At 45.7% G+C, this 21,488-nt stretch overlaps 1 protein-coding gene across 3 annotated transcripts in view; it reads right to left on the bottom strand.

The window, feature by feature from the left end:
- The window catches only part of LGALS8 (galectin 8), an 898,608-nt gene that overhangs the window by 242,012 nt on the left and 635,108 nt on the right, over positions 1 to 21,488 (bottom strand). For all 3 annotated transcript variants that reach the window (XM_069607929.1, XM_069607930.1, XM_069607928.1), the window contains one exon: positions 10,932 to 11,020. In XM_069607929.1, the coding sequence (XP_069464030.1) occupies positions 10,932 to 11,020 (89 nt within the window). The remainder of the gene's footprint in view (positions 1 to 10,931; positions 11,021 to 21,488) is intronic.

Genomic DNA, 21,488 nt, shown 5'->3' with positions numbered 1-21,488 from the left:
AGCCTTCTGGATGAAATTCAACCCCCTAACGAGTGTTTCCCTGTACGTACAAATGAGGCTGGGGATATTGCATATAGCATGGCATACTCGCACAAGAGCTGGGCTATGCCCACTGTGTGCTTAAACCAATGAAACATTAACACATTAAATGCTAAATTGCCCCGTTACTATGGATTTAAGGAGAGTGTATTTGAAACCCTTATTTGCTGCGTTGGGAGTGCGTGGCACAAAGGTAGCTATGCAACTTTTAATGTGCTCACTCGATAGGAAAATGTTTTTTTTATTTGCACATTATATGCATTGAGCCTGGCTATTAAGGCACAGACACATGGAAAGTGTTTTTAATAAAGAGGCTGTAAGGGAGCTCTCCTCATAAAAGTAATATTGGATGAAGATATACCATTTTTGATTGGTGTTTTAGGACTTGCTCTGTTCATTTGAGTGTTCGATATATGCTTTTTAATTTTATTCCTTTTTAACACTTGTATATCTAATTTATTGTATTTTCTCTTGTATACATTGTTAAAATTGAATTTATGCTAAATATTCTATGCCGAATGAAGCTATTGAAACATTAAGAGTTATCGAGCTGGCAGACTCCATTGTACAGGTAGATTACAAAGAATTGAGTTCCGAAAGACAGAGACCACAAGAATGAATGAGTGGGAAAAGGCACCACTCATTCAGGATTAAAAGAAAAAGGTCCAGAAGTCCAGCAAAAAGTTCCAGGGGTCTCACTAGGAGAGGGGATGAAGTACAATAATGATAAATCTCCCTAACAACCACGCATGCATGGTACTCGACTACAATCCACTATGCCAGGCAAGCTATGCATAGCCTCAGTGCTGGAGATAAGGGAGAGCTGAGTCTCTACCCGGGACAGCTGGCATCAAATGCACATTCAAATATCACACTAATACCACTAATTACTCACTTGTGAAAACCTTTGCCGTGAACCAGGCCCACAGGCAGGGAATAAACTTGTCTAGAAGGGAAGTCCAAAAATGCAATAGTGTGGTTTGTAGGAGATGGAGTGGTGGATAGCTGCAGGTGAGGCAAAGAGAAGGGTTGCTGGAGATAAAGGCTGCCGGAGAGACAGGGTAAGATGGAGGTGCCGGAAAGGGTTATGAAGGAAGGTCGGAGGAACCTCAAGAGAGTAAAGGAGGCATAGGTTGCATGGAGGGGTTTAAAGGAAAGTTGGAGGAACATTGAGAGGAAAAGAAGAGGTAGCAGAGAGAAGTGAAGAAAGGTTGGTGGAACCTCAAAAGAGTAGAGAAGGAGACAGAGAATACAGTGCAGGACGATTAGAGGAACATCCAGAGAGTGAAGGAGTTGGTGTTAGAGAGAAGTAAAGAGAACAAACAGGCAAACATTGAATGAGTAAAAATAGGAGGGAGAAAGAGTCATAAATAGGGAGTAGATTGAGAATAAGGAGGAGTATGGTGATTTTACATCAAAGGAGAGGTGGAAGCTCAAAGTAGGGTAGGAGAAGCTTAGTTCTTACATGGGACGAGGGAAGGAACACACCGGGTCAAGGTATTGAGGAGGAGTTCAGGAGGAAGAACAAGTGTGGAGCACATTGCGATGCATCATGGAAGAAAGAAGGAGTGGGCGGGTGAGTCATTCCATCAGGACCGTTAGACAGGAAGGTGGGCAGGGCACTAACTCACCTGCTTTTGAGGGACCTAAAGAGACTTTCCTACTGAAACCTTTGGGCATTGCTGGTGAAAACATTAGTGGAGGGCGAAGGGAACAAGCAGCAGGGATTGACCAGACTTTTTTATTTTATTTTTTTATTACGTGCGCTTGATTAATAGATAAACCTACTGCACAATAAAAAAAAATCCAATAAACAATAAAAGAACACCAAAATATACATCATGATTATTGTTTGTCAAAAGTAATCAAATTCATTCTACAAACGTTCAACAGGAATATAGAATAAAAGATATCACTTAGTATGGTATTTAAAATTTAGGTAAGGGTCCCACATAGATCCCGACAGATCAATTGCCCCAGCTAGCCAAAAAGACACTTAAATTACCCACTGTACCTAAGGGGCAGCCTCGAGAGATGCTAGAACCTTGCTCCAAATATGAAAGGCTGCACCTGTAATAACCAATAATTGTGCTCCTATTATCATACTCCAAAATTGGTCAGACGAGATACTATCCTCTTGAGATAAAAATGAAGATCAGTACATATATTTAGCCCTAAGTACTTGACAGGAGTTAGGACATGGCGGCTAGTTTCCGTTTCCAAATGACTGAGTCTACAACATCTTTTGTTCAATTAATTCCTCTCCAGGCCCCAAAGTACTAGTTGGCAGGAAGTATATTACAGTGTAAGCAAGAAATAAATGTCTGCAACTGCAGAGTACACCGTTTCGTGACTTTTTCTATCACAAATACTGAATGGCAGGAGAAGCAAAGAACTGGGAGATTTGTGGAAAGAGTTCACCACTGCTGCACCGGGTTAAAGAGACACTAAAAAGTGGAGAGAGGTGGAGATAAGAAATTAAGAATATATCAGTTGGTGGGGCGAAGCAGTTCCATTTATTTCTGTTTGTTTTCCCCGATATATACATCCACAAACACCCTTCCCAAAACATACAGTGAATACATTTCCCTTTTTGAAAAAGAGTTCCATGTCAGGTTATGTTTTCCCGCCTACGATTTGTGAGAGAGCCTTTTAGGAATTGTGATGAATCATGGGATCACGTCACTTCTCCCCGTGGGGGAGACCTTGCCTGTGAGGCTAGCAAGGTGAGGCTGCTATCCGATATACCCCCTATGGATGGTAAAAAGAGGGAGGACCTCATAGGGAGACTTCCGTAATGGAGATGGTGACTGACGCCCATTGCATGGTGAAACTCTGTAACCCTCTTACCTTCTCAGTCCTTAAAATCCTTAAGGTTTGGAAGAAAAGCAGATGATAGTACCACTGTATGTTGCTTCCTTTAAAACCTAACTCATTGTCTTATGGAAATACTGTGAAGAAGAAAATTACAGGAGTCCTACAAACTACTCTTCCATGTGATATCAAAAGTACTGCGAAGAGGGGGCCCCAAGCAGGCCTAAAGAGTGCATCATGGATACAGACAAGGGACTATAACTCTACGCTGGGGAGGACACAGCTACCAGCAATAAACACAGACAGAGGACTGCCCGAAAGAAGATCAAGGAAAGCTAGGGAAACCAGAGAGAAGCCAGCATGAAGAAGCACCTTCCTGGGAAGTTCAAACCTGGCAACTAAGAAGCAAGATGGATAAACCAGTCCTCGGTCGAGAAGACGTGGCTGGAAGGCGGGAGGAAGCCTCAGGAGCTAAAAGGAGGCCTGACCAATGACGAAGTGCTAATCTGGTGAACGGTGGCGTGACCTCAGTGAGGTGGACCGATAGGCCTCTAAAAACACCAATACCAACCGAAGCAGGGTACAGAGAAGTGAGGAAAGAGCAGCGACAAACGACAAATGCAGAAGAGCAACCGCAACATCCCAGGAAGAACCACAGCAAGGTGGTCCCAGGAGGAAAGAGGTATCGGGGACCATGAGAGACCTGTTAGTGGATTGGGGGAGGATGACAAAAGCATCAAGTGGGATTTCCCTCGTCTCAGTGGTTGGTTGAGAAGTGCCAAGAGTGACATTGTCAGTGAGAAGTGCATCCAGAGTGATCTCCCCAGTCTCGGTAATTGTTGTAAAGCTGATCAAAGCATCAGGAGGAGTCTCCCCCATCACAGTGGCTGGTGGAGAAGTGCCAAGAGTGACATTGTCAGTGAGAAGAGTATCAGAGTGATCTCCCACGTCTCAGTAATTGTGATAAAGCTAACCAAAGCCTCTGGAGTAATCTCGCTCGTCTCAGTAACTGTTCTGAAGATAACTAAAGTGTCAGGAGTAATCTCCTTCATTTCAATGAATGTGGCAAAGTCAAAGTGAAGTAAACCTCAGGAGTGATCTCCCTCCTCCCAGTGCCTGTTACAATGTTTGTCAAAATGTAATTGAACCACAGAAACCAGGAGGATGTGGAACATTTAAATAAATGTGAGAGAAGACTGGATAGAAGCTCAACGCTTAATAAGAGCGGTTACCAGACATCCAAGCAAATCAAGAGAGGGGAGACTTTCTTGTCGTTATATTACGCAGCCTGTTAACTTAGAAGCCAGAACAGAAGCCTTTAAGGAAGTCCAGGTCTTAATAATAAGAAGTAGATTCAGATAATAGGGCAAAGGTTGCCAAATATATTGTCAAAGGCACTTACTATTGGACCAGGAGGAGGGAGCCATCCTCCTGGTATCCATATCCTGGTGTTCTGTATCTTTGTGGAACATGAACTCTGAGTTAAGACTATTTCAACACAATCCCCAATGCGAATACCAGTGAACCAGGAGAAGGGAGTTGTTCTGCTGGTGTTCTTTATGTTGTTTGTGTAGATTGTGGTAAGGAGTTTTGCACAGAGGGTGAGATTTTTGATTTGGACAACCACCCTGACGACGAGCACCCAGGTTTTCCTTAGTTAGGCAGGAAGAGTTAGGCCTTTTTGCTTAATATTTAATAAATAAGTGTTTTCATTATGCCACCCCTTTATCTGACTCCTTCTGCCAGCACGCCACAGAATCCTGTACTTACACTTTCCCTGTAAAGAAAAGGGATTTTTAATATGTTCTGGGCTTCCAATGTACATCCCCTCTTATGTTCTGGTTTGAGAGATTGCTGATCTGTGCTGGGTTTATGGTCTGGATGCACAGGACATTATTGGAGATGTAGTCCCAAACAGCAGTAATCTGATATTGTGGTACTAAGGGATTGCAGGTATTGGGATTTTTCCTTGGCAGGTTCTACTTCTCAAGCTCCTACCTGGGTATGTGAGGAACCTGATGGCAATCTCACTTCTTTTCCCCTGGACCCTCCTCTCAGGTGGTCAGGGAAAAACCATTGCTTTTGGATACATGGTATCCCTCATTCCCATTTCAGAATAAGCCTTCTATCCCTCAAGATATTGTAGGCTACTTTCAGCCCTTTCCCTTTTCTTCCCACCAAAACACCACTCCAACACTGGAACAAGGAAGAGTCCAACCAGGAGGACATCCTCATTTGGGTGGGATAAACACATGTCAGTCTTATAGTGTTAATATAGACACATATCAGTCAAGTACCAAGACGAGGAAGAATCAACACAGAGTTATGCACACCTCCTTTAATTCAGATATCCCCAAACACCACTTTGGTACTGAGACGAACAAGAGGGCTATGGAGGTGTAGCAATGGGACAGCCAGGCATGTCCAGCTAATGATTTTCATTATGGTCAAGCAATTGAACTGAATGACCCACATCTATGGTCATTTTACAATTCCAAGAAGTATAAAAAGCCTTGCTGCACAGCAAGAAGGGACACACAGAAGCGCGCTGCAGAAACGGGCTGGAGAGAAGCTCGCTTGGGAAGAGGAGTGGGAGACACGAGAGCCAGGAGCTGTGTCGAGCAGGAGAGAGGAATGCTGTGGCAGAGGCTGGCCGCGAGAGGGTCTGGAAACCCTGCAAGAGCCAGGAGAGCAAGCAGTGCTCTCTATTGCCTCCGCGAAGGGAGAGTGGAGTCAAGGGAAGCCGGAAAGCAGTGCAAGGAGCAGAGGGAAGCTGAAGGGAGCAGCCGTGTGGAGCCGGTGAGTGAAAACAGGGAAGCACTCCTATTGGGGCGCTCCGGGAGCCTGAAACACGCACTTGTGAATATCGAATTAACTGCAAATGGTTAAAAGCACTTTTCAATGCCGAAACAAGCATTTTCGGAAATCGAGCAAACTAAAAGTTGTTAATAGCACTTTTCAAAGCTTAAACAGATACTTTTGAATACTGAACGAATTGAAAGACATTTTAAGGACTTTTGAATGCAGCACAGCACAGAACAAAAGCAAGTTACTTGTGAATAGAATGAAAGCAAGGTTGGTGCAAGTAGCAGATACCACAGAATGAATATCTTGAGAACAGGTGTTGGCAAAGCTAAAAGAGTTCAAGGAACTGCAGGTTTAGGGAACACCTGTATTGGCAAAAGCCAGAAGAATACAGAAGGTGTAACAAAGTGCATGGTGGCCAACCAATTCACAGTAAAGTGTTGGAAAAGTGTGATACTGATGAAAGAGACAAGCTTCACTGACAAAGTAAAGCAATGGACAATTGTTGATGAAAAGTAGATAAAAACAGGTTATCGGTTGCATGACCTATGATGGGTGGACCGTGTGGTCCAATAACTGCACCTAGACCAATTGTTTTGTTACAGCCGCTTATGTGATTTTGAAGTCAGGAAACAGACTTATCTTTGTGAAAAGTACTGATGACAAGAGAGCTGAGAATTGTCCCAAGGAAAGGTACTGTTTTGAAAAGCTGGAAGATTTGAACTCTTGGGGAAGGGAACCATGATATTTTGTGAACTGTTTTAAACTTGGGAGAGGGGAAGCCGATTACAAGCCAAGAGCTGGAAGAAGCTCAGAACTTTATTTCAAGCACTATTGCTTTAGATGCTGACATCCCTACACATTGTATACAGTAAGTTGTGAGGGCAAGTATAGGACTTGGACACAGACTGATATTTGAGTTGGACATTCTGACACAGACTATCCTTAGTTTTCTTTAGGTAGGGAAATCCCACCTTTGCATAGGGCAAGTTAGGCCTTACTCCATCCTGCATTTTAAGTTAAATAACATTTTAAGTAAAAATGTGAATCTGTTGTCTGTGTCTACTTCATGATGCCTTCACTGGTATCACTCGTCCGCCTGTAGCCCAAACAGGTTTTTTTTCACTGCACGCCATAGGAGGATAATTATGCAACCTTGGAGTGGTTCCAAGTCAACTCTTCTACCCTTCTGCATTGAAGGGTGTGAGAGTAAACACTGGGAACACCTCCTTATACCACCTTCAGTGGACATATTGAGGAGTGGGCAGCTTCCTGTGGCCCCTAGATCGGTTCAGCTGCTCGGTTCTATGAGGTTCTGTCACACTATTCTGATCCCAAAAGCCATGCTTGCCAACCATTCTAGAATGTTGGGGAGTAGCAACACGATTCCCTCCCTCAGAAACCTTTGTTGAGGACAAACTATCTCAGGTAAAACACGTTACCACCCACCCTGACAGCAGTCAGCTGCATGGGTTCATAGAAATATTAATAGTTACACTTTACAAATACCATATAACCCAAAATAACAATTGGACACAATCGTTCTTAAACAAGCATTTACAAAAACTCGGTTGTGGGTTATTTAATAAAGATGGCTCAGGGGGGAAGGTGTTTATGCTGTGGCTAAGTTCTTTTTCCATACAATCCAAGAGTTTGTTTTGTTGACGCAAATGTATCTTTAATTCTCTACTTAAGTTAAAATGTATTGAATTGTGTGAACTAGCTATGTTTGTAGCTATTGAATTACATCTATATATATGTAAAAGTGAAAATATATGTGTGGCTTTGTGACTTTGCGTATGTTCCCTATACAATGCCACACCGTTTCACCAATGTGCACCAAATGTTGCACAGTCACCTTTTAGGACCCTCTGGACATTTCTGGCTACATGACATCTGGACACGCCACCCCTTTCCCAGGATTTCAGCCTAAGTGAAAATGTGGGTGTGTGTTTGTGGCTTCACGTATGCTCCCTATACAATTCCACACCGTTTTACCAATCGGCACCAGATTTTGCACAGTTACCTCTACCTATGAGGGAATGAAAGCCCGGGCAATGCCAGGTATATCAGCTAGTAAAGTATAAGGTCTATTATGATGTGCCTTATTTTAAACAATGTGCAAACTGTTTAGCCATATTTATTATTGCTAATGTGGTTATGCTGTTGGTAGTTCATTTCAAAACCTTTTTGTTGATTGGGGATTCCTGGCTACATACTGTTTGAAGGTGAAAATATGATAATTAGAACATGGCTGACAGGGGCTATGTAATGAAATGTGAGTGAAAGTGCTCATGCTTTTAATATTGTTTTTATCTTGTATTGGTTTTATGGTAACGTGAGTATTGTTCTCAAGGGAAAGTAGGAAGTGCAGATTACATGCATAATTAGCAGCTCTCTTAGTTGATGGAGTGACAGTAAAAGGCTGTCTTTCTCCCATGCTCTTTAACATCTATCTTGCTCCGCTTGCACGCCTAATTTCCACCATCTCCACTTACTTCTAGTGTTATGCAGATGACACACAACTCTTCTTCAAACTCCCCTCTGATCGTCTCATTACTACCTCCATAATTCCTGACTGCCTATCTGCCATCCAGTCCTGGTGTGCCTGAAATGATCTATGCCTCAATGCCAGCAAGAAAGATCCTTCCCATTGGGATTCCTGCTCCCTCTTTCTTCCCCTCACTCTGGCCACCCTCTATGGGTTCACCATCTCCTTCACCTGAAGCCATTAACCATATCCTTTCTTTCCTTCCTCCCTCACATCCAGGACCTTGCCAATAAGGCCCACTTTCAACTCTAGCTCTTCAAAGAAATCCTTCCTTTCCTCACTTTCACCCAGAAGCTCAATGTCTCTAAAGCTGCGGTACTCTCTAGGCTAGACTACTACAATCACCTCTTCCTTAATCTACCCTCTCCCACTCTACGTTCCCTCCAGTTAATCCAGAATAGGGCTGCAAGTCTTATCCTTGACCTCAAGCCCAGGGACTGCATCTCTCCAGCCCTAAAAGCGCTCCACAGGCTCGCGGTTGCTGAAAGGATCAAATTCAAATCCCTCTGCAACATTCATAAGGCTGTCTGGGGCCGGGAATCACAGGTATATGGTCATTGCATCTAATGCCATTGCATTGACATTTTTCCATCTAAAAAAATGTCCAATGAATGCATATTTTCATATTTTTGGGGGGTCAGGGTTAATTTTTGTTTAGGTGCATTATAAAGTGTAAAAAACAGGGGTTGAGGGGGGACTGCCCTCCGTGGTATCCTAGCACTTACCTCCCCATCCCTTCTCTCTCTCTCTCTCTGCACCTGCATGTTCTGAATACTCACAAGGCCTAGTAGGACCGCCTCTCTCATTCAGTGTTATGTTTGCCTTTCATTCCTATGTTCCATCCCTGTTGTCCTGTGGGCACTTTTAAACACAAATTACTTGATGTATGAGCGCCTTACAAATGCACAATAAATAAATACCTAAAATTAGAATTTGGAGAAAGATTAAATGTTCTTTTTCTAGTTCAAAATTAATGAATCTGACAAGCAGCTAAATTGAATGACAAATCTGACAAATCTATCTACCTTAGTTTCACCTACAGCATGCATCAGAAACATTTCCAAAGTATATTTTATGTTGAGATCGGTACTCCGATGTGGTCTAATTGATATGATATGATATGGCATTTGTAACGCACCTATACACACGTGTTTCAAGGCGCGACGAGGCGGGGGGGAACACGGGGAGAAAGACAACGATCCTACTAGGCCAGGTGTCATTCAGACCGCGCAAGTGCAAGGAGAGAGGGGACTGGGAAAAGTGCAGGGGGAAAGGGAGAGGGGGAAAGTGCTGTACATGGTTAGTAGAATACAAGATAAATAATAGGGCCAGCTGGTGGCAAGTGCAAGGAAAGTGCAGTAAAGGTTAGTAGAATACAAGATAAATAATAGGGCCAGCTGGTGGCAAGTGCAAGGTAAGTGCCGGGAGAAGGGGCTGTGGGATACAGAGACAGTCCCGTGGTGCAGGTAGGCAGTGCAAGGGAAGAGTGGCTGGGACACGGACCGAGATCAGCGAGTGGTCCAGTAGCAGATTCGGTGCACGTTCAGTGGTTTTAGCAGGGGAGAGGGGGAGAGAAAGCGGAGGCAAAGAGGAAGGTTTGGGTGCTTCCGGAACCGGAGATGGTTCTCCTCAACTTTCAGGGAGGCAGGAAGGCTGTTCCAGAGGGAGGCCCCTGCTGCGGAGAGAGATCTACCCCCAGCTCGTTGCTTGGAGAAGCTGCTGACCCTGAGGTAGTTGGAGGTGGATGAGCGAAGAGCTCGAGAAGGAAGATATTTAGGAAGAGAGAGTTGAAGGTATTTCGGCCCAAGGCCCCAGAAGGCCTTGTGGACACAGAGGGTTTTGAACTTAATCCTCGCAGCCAATGGGAGCCAGCGCAGTGATTTCAGTCCTGGAGAGATACGGTCCTTGGGCTTGAGGCCAAGGACAAGTCTCGCAGTCCTGTTCTGGATGAGTTGCAAAGGGCGAAGAGTAGAGGCAGGAAGATTTAGATAGAGGCTGTTACAGTAGTCCAGCTTTGAGAGAACCAGGGCTCTGGAGATAGTGAGCTTCTGGGGGAAGGAGAGGAAAGGAAGGATCCCTCTGAGGAGGTGTAGCTGGTAGTGTGACTTCTTAGAGACGTCAGATATGTGTGGAGAGAAAGAGAGTGTGGAGTCAAAGATGACCCCAAGGTTTTTTGCCTTGCAGGTAGGCGCAGGAAGAGGGCCAAGGGAGGCCGGCCAGAGAGCTGCAGGGAAGGAGGGAGTGGGTATGCCGATAAGTACAATCTCAGTCTTACTGGCATTAAGGCAAAGGTCGTTGGCGGCACACCATTCCTGGATAGCAGAGAGACAGTCAGAGATGAGGGAAGGGGAAGAGGAGGCCGAGGGTAGCCTGAAAATGAGCTGGGTATCATCCGCGTAGCACTGAAAGTAGGGACAGAGAGCGGCGATGCGGTGAGCAAGAAGTGCCAGAAATTGGTTGAACACCCTGGGGGACACCACAGGTAGAGAAAAAGATGTCAGAGAGGAAGGAACCCAGTTGGACCTGGGAGGGCCGATTGGAGAGGAAGGAGGTCAGCCACGCCAGAGCCTGACCAGTGATACCCAGGTTATCACGGAGACGGTTGAGCAGGATGGTGTGGTTGACAGTGTCAAAGGCAGAAGAGAGGTCGAGCAAAATGAGAACACATTTGTTACATAGGCTGTCAAGCATTCATCACTCTTTCATGACAACATAAACTGACCTGTTTGCCTGTTTGGTCACTTCACCTTTGATCACAATTGTCCGCCCAGGACCAAGTGAACTGCTAAGAACACCTACATATGGAATTTCCTGGATAACAAAAAAAAAGGTACAGCTAAATTAGGTGGTGTAAGAAGTCATTCATGTAAAGGTACTGCCTTTCCCTGAAAGCAAATCAGACAAATACTTACAGGGAAGTAACAAGCATACAGACGAAAAGTGTTGCTCACGGTGGGAACAGTATTATTCTACGTACATTAAAGGGATAGTCCAGTAAAAAAATGTATTTTAAAAATAGATAGGCAACATTAAAAAAAATAATACTAGCACTTTTTTTTAAAAAACTTCCTATGTAAAATTTTGAGCTATTCAAGCTCAAAATTCGCAAAAGCAAGCACATGGGCCCATCCATTTTGTGAAATGGAGGCCCACCTGTGCTGGCTTTTGCTTTTGCGGCACTAATGACGGAAAAGCCAGCCAGCTGTAGTAAACAAAAGCTACCGCTGGGTGGCTTTTCCTTCATGGGTGCTGTACGCGGAGGACGGGGACCGGAGACCAGAGCAGGAAAGCTGCAGCTGAATCTCGGTAAGTGGTATTTATTTTTTTTAAAAAATAAGCACAGCACTAGCTGCGTTTTTTTTTCTAAGTTTTCTGGGCTGGAGGAGCCCGGAAAACTTAGAAATAAAACCGCAGCTTTAAAAACGTTGTATTTATGTTTGCGGTCGCTTTTGAAGCGACCGCAAACATAAATACAACGTTGTGTTTGAAAACGCTGCAGTTTTTCTTTCCAAGTTTCTCAGGCTCCTCCGGCTCGGAGGAGCCTGAGAAACTCGGAAAGAAAAACCACAGTGTTTTCAAACACAACCGCGTTGTGTCTCTGCCTGCTATGGCTATCACTTTGGGTCTCCGGTGCTCCACTTGGGGAGCACCGGAGACACAAAGTGAAAGCCAAGGCAGGCAGAAACACAACACGGATGTGTTTACATGCCACAGTGTTTCTGCCTAAATCTGATTTCCCATTTGGGGCTCTCGGGCTCCCCAGAATAAAAAAATAAATAGCACTTACCGAGATTCAGCTGCAGCTTTCCTGCTCTGGTCTCCGGTTCCCGTCCTCTGCGTAAAGCACCAATGAAGGAAAAGCCACCCAGCGGTAGCTTTCGTTTACTACAGCTGGCTGGCTTTTCCTTCATTAGTGCCGCAAAAGCAAAAGCCAGCACAGGCGGGCATCCATTTCACAAAATGGATGCGCCCATGTGCTTGCTTTTGCGAATTCTGAGCTTGAATAGCTCAAAATTTTACATAGGAAGTTTTAAAAAAAAGTGCTAGTATTATTTTTTTAATGTTGCCTATCTATTTTTAAAATAAAATGTTTTACTGGACTATCCCTTTAACAAAAACTCAATACCATTTTCATTGTTATTTTTATTAAAAAGGTTGAGAGAGGCACACACGTTTCTTTCCTGGTCCATTTGTTAACACAATATTATGTAGATCGACACAGCAGTCAGTGCGGCTGTCAGTAGTTACAACAATAAGCACACCTGAAGGTCCTGTATTAATCAAAGCATCTACTGATTTTCTATTTGAAAAGGCTTGCAACCATTTTTCAACTTATGTTGCAACCCTATCTACACCTCATGTCCATTCCATTCTGTGGAAAATAACTTTTTGCGCATTTGTGTCATGGTCTAAGGTCAAGCCGAAAAATGAGTGCTGTGCATTCTTTGATAAATAACAGTCTGTTCTGTGTACTATGTGATACAAAGTCAGACTCAATATCCCTTCTTTTGGGCTTAAAAAAACAGCAGTTGAGGGGTGCCGACCCATGTAGCAAAGTGCTATCTGGAGGTAGTAAATGGGTGATTGCCCAGAGCCCATCAATTTATTCCAGCCATCAGCCCACTGCTTTGGTTCACCACATGCACCACCAGACTACTACAGTGATTGACCCAACAGTTAGACTATTACTCATGAAACCTCGGGGTACACCAATATATGGAAAAGTGTCATCCTAGAGGGACTTGGGAAAAATGCCTGATTGGGGAGCCTGTCCCTGTTTGTCAACACTCTCTGACATACAAGAGAAACCGCAATCCAGAGAGGAGACTACGGGAGAGATGCTCCTTTGATGGGAATCAGCACCTGGGGAGAAGCCCAGCAGATAGATAGATGGTCATGGGAAGAGAATACCGTAGCTGATCCTGTCAAGAGGGCATGGGGACACCTCTCAGCCTGGGGTGTGAGGCCTACAATAGGGATTCCTATAGACAGTCTGCCACAGAGGCGGGGTGTAGGAATTGGGAGGGCCTCAGCCCTGCCTTGTCACTTCTTCATTTCAATGCATGTTTGGAATAAGTACCACTGTTGATCACCCCATACCTGCACTGCCCAAATCTGGCCACTTTCCATCTGTTTGTCTCGTAGGACTTCAAGTACCAGCCTCCTTAACGGTGGGACAGCCAGCAAGTAACCCAACTAAGAGAGAGACAGCAAAGGGCAAATGGGATACAGAGCAAACATACTGAGGCCAAGCCGATGTGCTACCCGGACGAGAACAACTCCAATGCTAGTGAGTGCGCAGAGCACTCGAACAAAGTTCACACGCTCACTAACAGAGAGACTTGCTCACCTGCGAGTGGGCTGAAGAGAGGTTCCCTCCTCAGCCAGGCATCTCAGACCTGCTGGAAAGCCTTCACACGGACTGGCACATTGAATCTTAGGGGTCTCCATTGCTGGAGACCAGTGGGCCCGTGTATCAAAAAGGGGCAGGGATTAAGACCCCTTTTGTATGTTTCCTTGCTTGTAATACCACACAGGGGAGAAGAACAGTCCGTGGTTGGTCAGGGAACCAGCAGAAGGAGACCAATGGGGGAGATAAAAAGGAGAACAAGAAACAGGTCAGTGTAGGTTGTTCGGTTGAGGTCAAGGGAGGAGAAGGAAGACCAAGAGACCAGATGGAGGAAGGACAGAGCAAATGAGCATGGAGAACTGCTCAAGGAGTGTGCAAGGTGAGGTTTACGTTGGTGGGAAAGTGTGAGACTTTTGTTTGAGTGTGCATGTGATGTGAGTGAGTGACTGTGGGATAAGGTGTGTGTGGAGTGAGAGTAGTAGTGTGGTGTGGGTGGTGAGGGGAGAGTAGTAGTGTGGAGAAGGGAGAGAGAGTAGCAGGGAGCATGATTAAAGGGTGGAGGTAGATAGTAGAGAGAGGAAAACTGGTGGGATACAGGAGGAGGTGTCAGGGAGAGTGAGGAGAGACAGTGGGTGGAGTTGGAGGTAAGAGAGTAGGAGGAGGAAAGAGAGCGGGATAGAGAGACATAGGAAGAGGTACAGCAGAGCGTGGAAGGATAAGACTAAGTGGAACCGGAGTGTCAGGAAAGCACAAATCCTTACATTGTATTGGACAACAGAGCAGGGACCACCTCCAGAGGGAGCTTTATATCGATAAGGGGTTGGCCTTTGGGCCTTTTCCCTTAGCTAAGCAGTTTTTTAGATAGTAGGGGCTACCAATCTCTAGTGACAATTCTGGGGCAGAGGGACACCTAGGTTAGGGAGGAAACTGCCTTCTCTTGATGAAATAGAGAGGGATGGTCTTGACCAAACCCCTTTAGTAGTCTGAAAATAAAACTCCCTGAACAGTCTTTGAAAGTTGGCATGTTCACAAGGCCATCTGTGACGGGTACTTCCGATGGCTTTCGTAAATAGGCTGGTAGCAGTTGATATCTTTTAACCTTTTTTCCCAATGCAAAGTCGCGTGCTGCCTTTTTAGCTGTGATAAAGCATGAAAGAGGCCCATATACTCAAAATGGCCACACTGCATGTTTTAAGTGCTATTCACGATGGAATGGCATTTGCTGGCCATGCATCTGCCATTTTAGGTGGTGGGGGAGGGTCCTCTTACTTTGTCCCTCATTGAAGGCTTCCCTCTGCAAATCACAGAAAGGATGACTAGTGCCTATCAGCTGGACGAAATGCAAAGTGGGGCTACCTGAACTTCATCAACATTCCTCCAGGAGTATGGATGTTGCTGGGCAGATTCGAGGAGGCTGGCTGTACACTATTGGACAGTCACCTCCAAGATTCAATGTTGCAAAGTCCCCTTATTGGAGTGCTGGGCTAGCCCACAGCCAGATTTTTTGTATATATCGAGGGGAGCTGGACCTGGACCCAAATATGAAGTCAACTACTACAACTGCAAGAGATGCGAAGACATCAACGATCAAGGGATGCCAGAGGGCTTGCGCAGGAACCAGCACTGGCTCTTGCAGCACCACCGTGTTTTGGACCTCTCCTACTAGCGTGGGAAGGCCTTTGCAAGGCACCTCCCTCCCTTTCACTCGGAATAACGAGACAGCTGACCTGCTCAACTTGCATCACTATTCCTGGGCCAAAGGAGCTTGCATTTTTGCCATCCACCTGCAAAACCTGTAACCAGTTTTGCTCCGCTGCAAGGACTTCTATCTAGCCTGGAGGCTGGAATATTAGTCAGCATCCTCAATTCTCTGCTGGAACCCTGCTGTGCTGACCTTCACTGGAAGGAGCCTGCCAGGAATCTAAAGTCTGACCGCTGAGCTGCAGAGGGTCTGCTGATGCTGTCCGGGGTCAATACAACAGTGCATCAGTCCAGTTCCGTGCTCAAGTCTGTTACATTGTGGGACCAATCCAGGGTGCTTCAACTGCAGTCTGAGGTCACTAAAGCAAACAGAAGACAATTGCTGGTGAGTGTCCTAGAAATCCATGAGCCGACAATACAGCACAACCCCAACGACCGTAAGAAAAGTCTTTACCAATGGTTTCCTATTGGCTGGGGCTGTTTGTACTTTTGTACAGAAACTGAGATCCTTTATATACCCTTTGAACTGTCCCATCTCCACTGGATTTGCATTGGGTTCAAAGTCCTGCTTCCCTTAGCGCTAATCGTGGCTAACCCAGGTAAGTGGTAGCTGGGCAAGTGCTCTAGGATCCTAGGGGTGGTAGCTACTCCCTACAGCACCTACATGTTGACCTAAGCCACTTAAGTCATGTTTCTACACTTGCTGCTTTCTTTAGCCTGAACTCCCTACAAGAGTGGTCTCTTCTAGTGTTATTCCCCTGCGACTCTGAAGAACCTTTGTGAAACACCTAAACACTTGTGAGACTCATTACTATATAGCGATTGGACCTCTGAAGCTAGCTACACTGTGCCTTGAGCTGCCTCATAAGAGTAAGTCCTACGTATTGATTCTCAAACAACTTGCTTCTAATTTAGCAGTTACAGTGATATCTGTGTGAAATCCTAAAGTGATGAGCAAGCCAGTGGGGGATTGCCAAACTGTGTGTTATAAATACATATAGGACTAGTTTACATACCTTAAATTTCATAAAGTGTACTTTAGTGTGATATTGTAATGAATTAGAGTATTTTTGTACTTACTGTGTAGTGCCTTTTATCATTTATTTATATTTATACGTATTACGCATGAAGACAGGCCCGTAGGCATAGTAGCACAGACATGACAAACACAACATAAACTAACATAGCAGTATCAAGTCAGGATTTTAAGGAAAACCTGGCGAATCAGAAAAATAATGGTGTCTTCAGGGTTTGTTTGAACTTAGGGAGGGAGCGGCATAGTCTCAAGTCTGGGGGGAGGGCGTTCCAGCTTTTTGGAGCTGCATTGCTGAAAGACCCCTGTGCCACCATTTCAAACTTAGCGTACCTCTGAGACATGGTCTTTTCTTCGAAGGCCTTCCACTACTTTGACAGTGTTGTTTTGGACGCTTTGAAGGCACATTATTTCTCCTTTGTTGATACCTTGTAGCAGGCTGGAACCATAGTCTAGTTTGCCACCAACAACTGCCCTAGCGATGGTAGCACAGTTCTCTCATGTCAGAAGCATGATAAATCATCTTTCTAAGTGGTAAGTGTATCACTCACCAGTACGCTATCCCTCCTTAGTTCAGCCTGGCTACTCCGCCTTGCCACCATCAAGAAAGTGTGGTGAAGTTAAACTCTGGTTGAGACACCTCTGTTTCCCCAGGTTGCTTTCTCTATATCCTACAGAGGTATTGACTTTGGAAACCACTCCTAACATTGACCCACTCTATTGTGATGCTATAAATGTGTAAAACAACATATTACCCAAATCAAATTGTCTACTGTCTGAAAAGAGGTACCCCTGCAAGTAGTCTTCTACTAATGAACATGGAGAATAGAGACTAGAGAGACAAGACCGTAACCCGGGACCTGTTTGGATTGCCTTAAAGCAGTCATAAATGAAGGATAACTGTCTTCCCTCTCCCCATTTGCCAAAAATAGCAAAGAAAATGCTCTTGGGCAGCACATTATAACCACTGTCACTCAGTCACAATACATAATAGAATGAGTGTGGTAAATAACCCTGAACATTACCCATTCTGTTGCACACTTGTCAGAGGTCTTCTGTTGTTGAGTTGACATTCTTTATTTGTTTCAGAAAGGGGCTTCCCTGACTGCCATGCCAAATCACTCTAATTTCTCAGGTGGTTTGTATCCACTGTTTCAGGAGAATCAAAATTGAGAATGTTGGCTGCTTCAGTCAGTTCTGTTGTTCTTTGGGAGACCCCTTTTCAGATGAAAAAGATGCCAAGGGAAATGTCTGACAATAGCATATTTGTTTCTTGATTAGTAAATTAGTGACCAGGATCACATTGTTATAGTGCTCGAGGGAAACAGGGGAGAGGATCCTGGGTGGCATGTGTGATCCTGAAAGGCGATTCTACAAAGTTCCTTTGCCCTTCTGCAACATCCTTTCCTTAGGCAATATGTCCCTCTTTTCTGTGCTGGTCATCTGTATGGAATCTGTCAAGTTGTATCTCAAGAAGTAATGCAAATACACCACTCCACTCTCCTCCTTAGCTGCAAAAAGGCCTTGCTTTCCTTCACCTCAGCCATTGAGTCTGCTAAAGATGCTTTCATCAATCTATACCCTAAGCAATGCAAACTCTCCTCCAGACTAAAAAACATGCTGACACCTCCTCACCACAGGGCAATCCCTTCTCCCCTCTCTGCTAATGACTTTGCCTCCTACTTCTCTTCTAAAATTCTGGACAACCCTTACCACTCCCCTATCCCTCTCTCCTACCGCTTCCTTCTCCCTCACCGCCTCCTTGGGTTCATTCCCATAATCTCTACTCAACATGGACATGACCATAAAATGTGTATAGTGTCAGCTTTTGGATTATTACATCCCCAACACGTAACCCCAGTCTCAGAACAGCTCTATACAAGTTATGTGGCAACTGATGCCACCTACGGAGGGCTTAAAATGGTGCTACTTTCAACTGGACATCACAGAGTCCATCATTGTGACATTGGAGGAATCGGTTTCACTGAGTATATGTGAAAGTATAATAAAAAAAATCACTTTCCCATTTGTGTTGAAGGGTGGAGGAAAGTTTGTCATGATGCATAGAATTCAGATCTTTAGTATATACTTTTCATACAATATATTTGACATTGCTCCATGTATTAAAATGCGGCAATTGGATTCTGGCCACCAGGGGGCGCACGGATGAGCCTCACCTGCGTGTGAGCTCTGTACTCCCCAGCCCAAATAGTGGTATGAGCCCCCACTATATGGCCCCCACCCCACTAAACTCTAAACAACTTTTGATCTGAACATACCCTCTCGAAGCTGAGCGAAAATCCGGTAGAAATCGACGCAGGATTCACAGAGAAAACACCTGCTCTCTTGATGCGGGCGGGACCTTGGTTTGCCCTGGCTCGTGGGAATGTAAATGAAAGCAACGCTGCACTGTCTACTATCTACGCACCTTAGGGCCTCCAGGCGAACCTGGCGACCCAGCTCTGCCGGAGAAGAAGCACCATTGAAGGACCTCTCGACCCTCGGCGGAAGCCTGCCCGGCAATCTGTGAGGTACGAGGCCCCCCCACCCCCTGGGTGCTGCTTCTGCGGGGGGGACATGGAGGCGAACTTGTGAAAGTGACAGGGAAGTGACAGCGGGCCTCGCCGACGACTCGCTCCCCCTCGCCCCTGTGCCCCGGCAAGGTTCACTCTCCCTCGAGAGAGTATGCATATGTTACGCAGGTGACCCGGGGACACACAGCGCGGAGGCGCGGAGAGCAGCGCACTGCGCCATACGGAAGCAGAACTCAAGAGACCTGGAAAATAAATAAGACACCTGCCCGAGAACGAGGCGACCAGGGCCGACGAGATGCCGTCATCCTACTAAATAGCGGCCCATACGTGCTATGCAGCAAGTGCACGCCTGGCTCCCTCCGACTTCACAGCGACAAAATTGAGTGAAAACACCTAACGGAGCTGGACTAACAGAGGTGGGTTCCTCCACGAAGCAACGAAAGGCAGCATCCCCCACGCAAGCACAGCCACCAGCTCACTGTGTCACTGAATACAGTGGGTAATTGCTATAACCTGGCACATACCGGCGCTAATATACCTGTCAAAAAGGTTATACTCCGATTGCTCTGTATCATTTAACACCGGATCACCCAGGAAATACCTGGGAAACGAACTCCCCCACCAGAAACACGCCCTACACACCGTTTCGTGCGCTGTGCTGTGCTCAATCCAGGCGCACTGAGTGGAGAGAGGAACAAACCCATGCCGGTGATAGAAATTCAGGAGAAAGCAGAACCAGAGAGAAGTCGACCCAGGGGATAGGAATCGAGTACAGACACAAGTGCTGAATTAGGTTGCAATCCTGGAATCACTCTGAAGGCACCTAGACTGCAAGGTAATGGAGCCAATCGCATTTCATATGTTGACGTGTTGTGACTGATGAGGAGCTGATACGGTAGCACCTGAACATTACTCCACGATCCGAAAAAAAGGCGGCACTCCCGGACGGGTTTGATCCAGGAAAGTGCACCCTCCTTGTATACATAAAGCCCACTGCACCCCCTTTTTAAGAAAAGACAGTGCAGGCAGAAGTCTTACTACGCACGATAGAATTGGTGCCTGCACTCTCAACATAGGCACATAACCTACTCAGATTGCAGAGGACATAGCCTGGGCACACAAAAGTACTCAATAGAGGGTTGGGCCGCCGATCCCGGGGCGTGTGCCCTCCTCTAAGCGCTAGTAACGTATCCATCACAAGGTGATGAACCTCCACGCTGCTGCAAAGGGCTTAGAGATTGGCGCAAGGAAATTCCACGCACTAACCTGCATCAAAATTCTAAACCCTGGCAGAGCTGATTCTAGTGGGCTGCCGAGAGGGTTGGGTCCCCTTCTCAGGGGCGTGTGCCGTCCTCTATAACTACTACACCTCAGGGCCGAGGCTCCCCGGCAAGACATAAGAAGAACAGGAGAACTAACTCAGCATAGATCATACCCCGTGAGAGGTGAAGCCAAGCTGGGGAAACGTAATCGGTAGAAACTCTACACAACGCAAAGCATCTTATACTGGCGTTGTCAATTGAAGAGCCTATGGACAAAAACAGGAGCTAGCAACATATTGGTTCCTGTCACAACGCATTCAACCCGGCCACTATTCAGACCCCAAAATGGCAGCAGCGGGAACGGATGCAGCTGCAACCAAAGGCGATGTTGCGGCCCTCCTGAGCAAAATCAAGAGCATGCAAGCAGACATTGACGGAAAAGTCGATAAAATAACACAAAGAATCGACAAGATGGAAGAAAGACTAGATGCGGTTCAACACAACCAAACCTCTCTAGGCACACTCGAGTCCCAAATAGACTTAAGGATCTCCGAGATAGAAACTAGAGAGGAAGAATTGAGTCTTAAAATGGACGATTTAGAAAATCGAGAAAGTCAGAACAACCTAGACATCTTCGGTATCCCGGAAAAAGAAGGAGAAACAGAACGGGACTTGAAGAAGATCCTCCACACGATCATGAAAGTTTTGTTTGAGGATGAGTCTATCGACAAACCTAAAATTGATTGCATACATAGAGCTGGTTGGGCGGTAGGGGGCCCAAAGACAGTATTAGCGCGATTCCACAATTACGCTGACAAAGCAAGGGTCCTCGAGAAGGCCATCCACACCCCGCAGATTCTCCTTGATACAGCAAGGGTGTCGATCTTTCAGGACTTGCCGTCCTTAACCCTAGCCATGAGAAGGATGTGTATGCGGCTCACCAAATGGCTCAAAGAGAAGGGAGTCCGGTACTGATGGGGCTACCCATTTTCGCTGACTTTTGAATGGGAGGGGATCACGTTGAGGCTCCGAACAAAGAAAGACATCCAGACCTGCACGTCGGACCTGCTGGGAAATCAAGAAGATGAGGCAATCGCAGGAAGGAGAAGGAATGAAGACAGGCAGTGGCCTATCCAGGGCCCAAGGCGAGGACGTATATGCAGGTCCAGAAAAGTTAAAAGAATGAACGACTCCCCTCGAGCAGACCACTGAGACGACTAGCAAAACGTCAGAGGACTACGTAGCTTAACCATGCACCTGGCCAGGCGATATGCAGTACGCAATAAGAATTTATGAGACGGCACGTTGGTGGTATTATGACCAAGTGGGGAAACCATGACTACAGCCGCTATGGCGGTTCAAGGTCGAGAGGTACTGAGAATTGGGCCTAAGTAAAGCT

Source organism: Ambystoma mexicanum, chromosome 4q (genome assembly GCF_040938575.1).
Source record: "Ambystoma mexicanum isolate Mex_15411 chromosome 4q, UKY_AmexF1_1, whole genome shotgun sequence".
NCBI classification, from domain to species: Eukaryota; Metazoa; Chordata; class Amphibia; order Caudata; family Ambystomatidae; genus Ambystoma; species Ambystoma mexicanum.
Note: the sequence above shows the minus strand (reverse complement) of the source record. Positions and strands in the feature narration are given on the sequence as shown.